This window comes from Apodemus sylvaticus, chromosome 6, assembly GCF_947179515.1.
Source record: "Apodemus sylvaticus chromosome 6, mApoSyl1.1, whole genome shotgun sequence".
NCBI classification, from domain to species: Eukaryota; Metazoa; Chordata; class Mammalia; order Rodentia; family Muridae; genus Apodemus; species Apodemus sylvaticus.
The window spans coordinates 10007752-10012217 of NC_067477.1; the positions used below are offsets into that span (position 1 = coordinate 10007752).

The 4466-nt window shown below is 62.0% G+C and overlaps 1 protein-coding gene across 1 annotated transcript; it reads right to left on the reverse strand.

The window, feature by feature from the left end:
* Positions 1-328: 328 nt before the first annotated feature.
* Positions 329-4256, reverse strand: Zbtb42 (zinc finger and BTB domain containing 42). The gene is made up of 2 exons (XM_052184917.1): positions 4085-4256; positions 329-3657 (listed from the first exon to the last, which is right to left on the reverse strand). The coding sequence occupies exon 2, from the start codon at positions 3638-3640 to the stop codon at positions 2381-2383; it is 1260 nt and encodes a 419-aa protein (XP_052040877.1). The 5' UTR covers positions 3641-3657; positions 4085-4256; the 3' UTR covers positions 329-2380.
* Positions 4257-4466: the final 210 nt, after the last annotated feature.

Genomic DNA, 4466 nt, shown 5'->3' on the forward strand with positions numbered 1-4466 from the left:
TACCCTGAAAGAAGCGTGAAGTAACGTGGAGGGGGGGATGAGGGAGCAAAAGACTCACAGTTTGGGGGTTTCCTGGACGGCTTGGAGCAGGTAGAGAACCGCAAGCACAGAATCAGTCTTAGATCTAAGACCCTGGGCTGTCTCACATCATCGTCATCTTGCCTCTCCGGGGCTCCTCTCCCCATCAGGGGGAAGAGGCTGCCTGTCCCAGCCCACTCACCCCACTGGGCACGAGCGTCTCTCGGACCGAGCCCCCAGGCTGTCCACCACCTCCACTCCCAGTTTAGCAAAGCCCACTCCCCTCCCCCCCAGAATCACCACAGCCATCTTCACCGGCAGTTGGCTTTATTCCTCTGCCGTCATGACCTACAGAATGTGCAGAACAGGAAGACGGCGCACGTTCCTAGGTGCAGCTGGGGCAAGCAGGACTGTGCAAACATCCCAGCCAAACCTAGGAAAAACTGCCCTGTAGAGTCACTTCCCAGAGGTCCCTCCAGGGGCTGAGCAGCAGTGAGACCACAGGCAGGAACAGTAGCCGGGTTGGCCTGGGGACCCCACACAGCAGAAAGCACCTGGACTCCTTCTGCGCCTGTCCTGTGCTCTCCACGCAGGTAGCATATCTGACACATACATACACGCAACTGAACCACGCTGGTCACCAATATATGACCAGTCACGCACTACTCTTTGTTAATTTCACAGTAACTGTGCACCAAAGACAACGAGTCCAGTGTTGACTCAGGGTAGGCTCCCTGCCCTGGGAAAGCAAGCACTAGAGGAAAAACCAACAACACAGGGGTGTTCTGCCTGCGCATGTGTAGTACTACACACACACACACACACACACACACACACACACGTGGAATGAGGGAGTGAGCGAGCGATCGCTCGAATTGTAAGTCACGGGGTCCCACCAGCCTTTCCAGAGGTGGAGTTGGAAACCAGGACAGCACTGCCTCTTCTCCAGGTCTGCACTGCAGCCTGTCCTGGGCCTGGGCTTCCGGTTTTGGAGCATCACTGACCGGCACCAACTTCCCAGGCCAGCCGTGGACAGATTAGGGGAGCACAGAGACGGTTAGGAGACGAACAGGGGATCTGTCCACTTGGGGAGACCAACTGCCACTTCACTCCAGACCAAGCAAACAAATAAATACATCAAGTGTTAGCAGAAGACAGTGACTTAGACTTGCCCGACTCTGTACCCCGGGCCCCTCGCAATGAGCAGACAGGCCTGCTGAGGAGAGGGCAGGTGGCTTCAGGCAGCTCTACCACTTGCTGAGGCCACCCCATCCTGCTCCACCTCCCTCCTGAAATGACCAAGGCTTGCTTGGGGTGCAGGTCGTCAAAGCAAGGTGGCCCATATCCACGGCAGGGGACAAAGTCCTTCACACTCCAAGGCACCAGCCTTCCTTCCAGGGCTGCAGATGACGGAGGACAATCTGCCTCCCTTCTCCCTGGGACGGCTGCCCGACCCATGCCCCTCCTGTCAGGCCAGACGAGCTCTGGCCTTGTGTTTGGAGCCTGAGAATAACTACAGCTCCAGGGAGACCCTTAGAAAGCAGGAGAGTGACCCCCAGGGTCAGGCCTGCTGGGACACAGCCTCGGCTTCAACACGAAAGGCACAATCTGCCATCCCCAGCCCCACGAAGCCTGCAGGGGTCACTTGCATGGTCTTTGACTACTAGCAGACACATGGTGGCTTCTGAGAGAAAGAGAATCCGTTTCCGAATTCCCCTTCTTTGCCCAAAGTTCCACCCCAGTGACAGCCACTCCGGGAAGCACTGCTTCAGCCGCCCTCCTCATGATGCCCGGGGTCCCCCCTGGAGCTATGCCTCCTGAGAAAGGCCAGCTGGGTCTCCATGGCCCCTGCTGGTACTTGTTGTGCCTGAGGCCTTCTCAACAGGGGCTCCTGCAGTCACTCACCAGGAATGGCCTGCTCGCTCAGTGCACCGTTAGACACTTGCATTAATGACTTTCTTGACAAGTGTGTCATTCTATCACAGCATTAGGCACACAAGGACACTCTCAAGCATCCCAGCAGGGTGGTCAGGGAAGCCCCAGGACAGAGGAAAACTGTGTTTTCTCACACTGGTGGCCCAGGGAATGGGCGGGCCAGGCACTCTAGAACCTTGCTAGAGAGGACAGTGAGGAAGAAAGTGCCCCTAACTGGACAGGGGACAACCTCAGGGGCAAGGTGGACTGAGGGGGAGGAGGAGGCAACCCATCCAAGAAGCAGCATCATTCATTCTGGTCGGCTGGTGCAACCTTCTAGCCTTGGGCTAGGGCTACCACCAGCCTGCGCTTCTTCCTCCGTCCCTGAGTCCCACCCAGGAGACCCTGCCCCTTCTCTTCCTCCACCTTGGGGATACAGAAAAACACTTCACACAAGCAAGGGCTTGACCAGGCCATAGTGGAACTTGCGGACATGGCGGTACAGGTCACCAGACTGTGTGAATCGGCGCTCACACCAGCGGCAGGCATGGGGCTTCTCCCGCGTGTGCACCACGGCATGCCGGCTTAAGTTGTGTGAGTACTGGAAGCTCTTGCCGCACTGCACGCATGTATAGGGCTTCTCCCCAGAGTGTGTCCGTTCGTGCCTCTTCAGTGTGTACGTGCAGGAGAAGGTCTTGCTGCAGAGGGGGCACGTGGGCACGGCCCCCTCGGGGGAGAGCCTGGTCCGGACGCTGTCCCGCTCCCGGAAGTGGGCGCTGAGATGCAGCTGCAGCGCGTGGGTGCTGGGGAACAGCTTGCAGCACAGCGGGCAGACGCAAAGGTGCCTGCTGGGAGCCAGCTCTTCGCTGTCCACCACCGGCTCTGCATGCAGCCCGAGCTGCTGGCTGCCTGGCCCTTGGATGTGCAGTGGCTCCACATCCACTGCCAGGCCTTGGGCTGCAGAAGCACAGACTGGTGGTGATCTGTCCGCGCTCTGCGGGCTGCTGCTATCTTGTTCTGAGAACGAATCCTGCTCAGCCTTCACCAGAGGCTGGGCCCCTTGCTGTATGGAGCTGCAGAGGGATGTCTGGAGGAGACAGGGTGGGTGGACCTGTTCCGGTCTTGGGCTAGGCTTCAGTGACAGGTCCAGGGCCCCACTTGACTCCTCTGCAACCTGCCAAGATGGAGGTCCAAATGTTGGCAGGGGATGGGCAGCCTTGACCCCTAGAGATGAGGGTTTGGCCTTCGGTGTAGATTGGCAGAAGGCAGGGGACCAGGAAGGCAGGGGGTGTGGTGGCTGCCCAGGAAGCTCTGTCCCCAGCGTACGGGTCTCCAGATCTGGGTCCTTCTTTCTGAGCCTGCCTTTGCAGACCTTGACGATGTCATACATGTGTAAGTAGCTGGCGGCAGCCAGGACGTCTTCGACAGGTAGGCTGTGCAGGTCCAGGCGGCCCTCGTACATGAAGTCCAGCAGGCGGCTGAAGGCGGGTACCGTGACGATGTCGCCGTTGAGCCGCACTGTGTCACGGCTGCTCGCGGGCTGATCCCTGTAGAAGAGATGGAAGTAGACACTGCACGCGGCCAGAACAGCACGGTGCGCAGGGAAGCGCGCGTCGCCCACCAGGACAGTGCAGTCGCACAGGAACCCCAGCTCGCGCTGCTGCCTCAGGCGGCCCAGCAGCCGTACGCCGTGCTCCGGGAACTCCATGCCGCCGCAGTCATCACCTGGGTACAAACGGGACGCCTGTCAACACGCCGGGGATGCCGTGGCCGTCGCTCGCCCCGACGCGCCCTTCCCGGGTGCAGGCAGCCCACAGAGAGGCGCGGGAGTGACGCGCGCGACCGCCAGCACTGAGCTGCCCCGGCACCTGCCCGGAGCAGGAAAAACTCGATCGAAAGTAAACAGAAGCCGCTCTGTCGCCGGGGCGGGGCTCGGGGCGCAGCGGAGGGGCCGAGCCGCGCGGACAGAAGTCAGGACTTCAGGCTGCCTCGCCCGCCCCCCTCCCGCCCGCCGCGCCCCCCGACGCCGGAGTCGCCGCCCGCCCGCGCCGCCGCCAGCTGCCACCGCTGCCGTCGGCCCCATTTAAGGCAGCGCGGCCGTGGGGAGCGGCCGGCAAGGCAGGCGGAGCCGAGTGCCCGCCCCTGTGCTCACCTCCGCCGCACGCGCGGCTCTCCGTTCGTTCTGCAAGCTTTCCCGTGCAGCTCGGACCGCACCGAGCCACGGGCGGCGCGCCCCGGCCGGGAGGGCGCGGGGACCCGGACGGCGCCGGGCGGGGCGCGCACTAACTTGGCCGGCGGGGCGACGCCTGCTGCTTGCCCCGCCCCGAAGAGCGAAACTCCCGGCTGGAGCTGGAGGGGGCGGGCCAGGCGACTTCCCGGAGCGGCCGAACCGCTGAGGTCACCTCGCTACCCCTTCTACCCGGTCGGCCCCGCTAGAAGCTAGCCCGCTGCTCTCTGTGGCGGGAGGGGGTACGGGACCCTCTCGCGATACTTGTCTCTTGGGCCTCTGTGCCCTCCATGGGGTCCCGACTGCC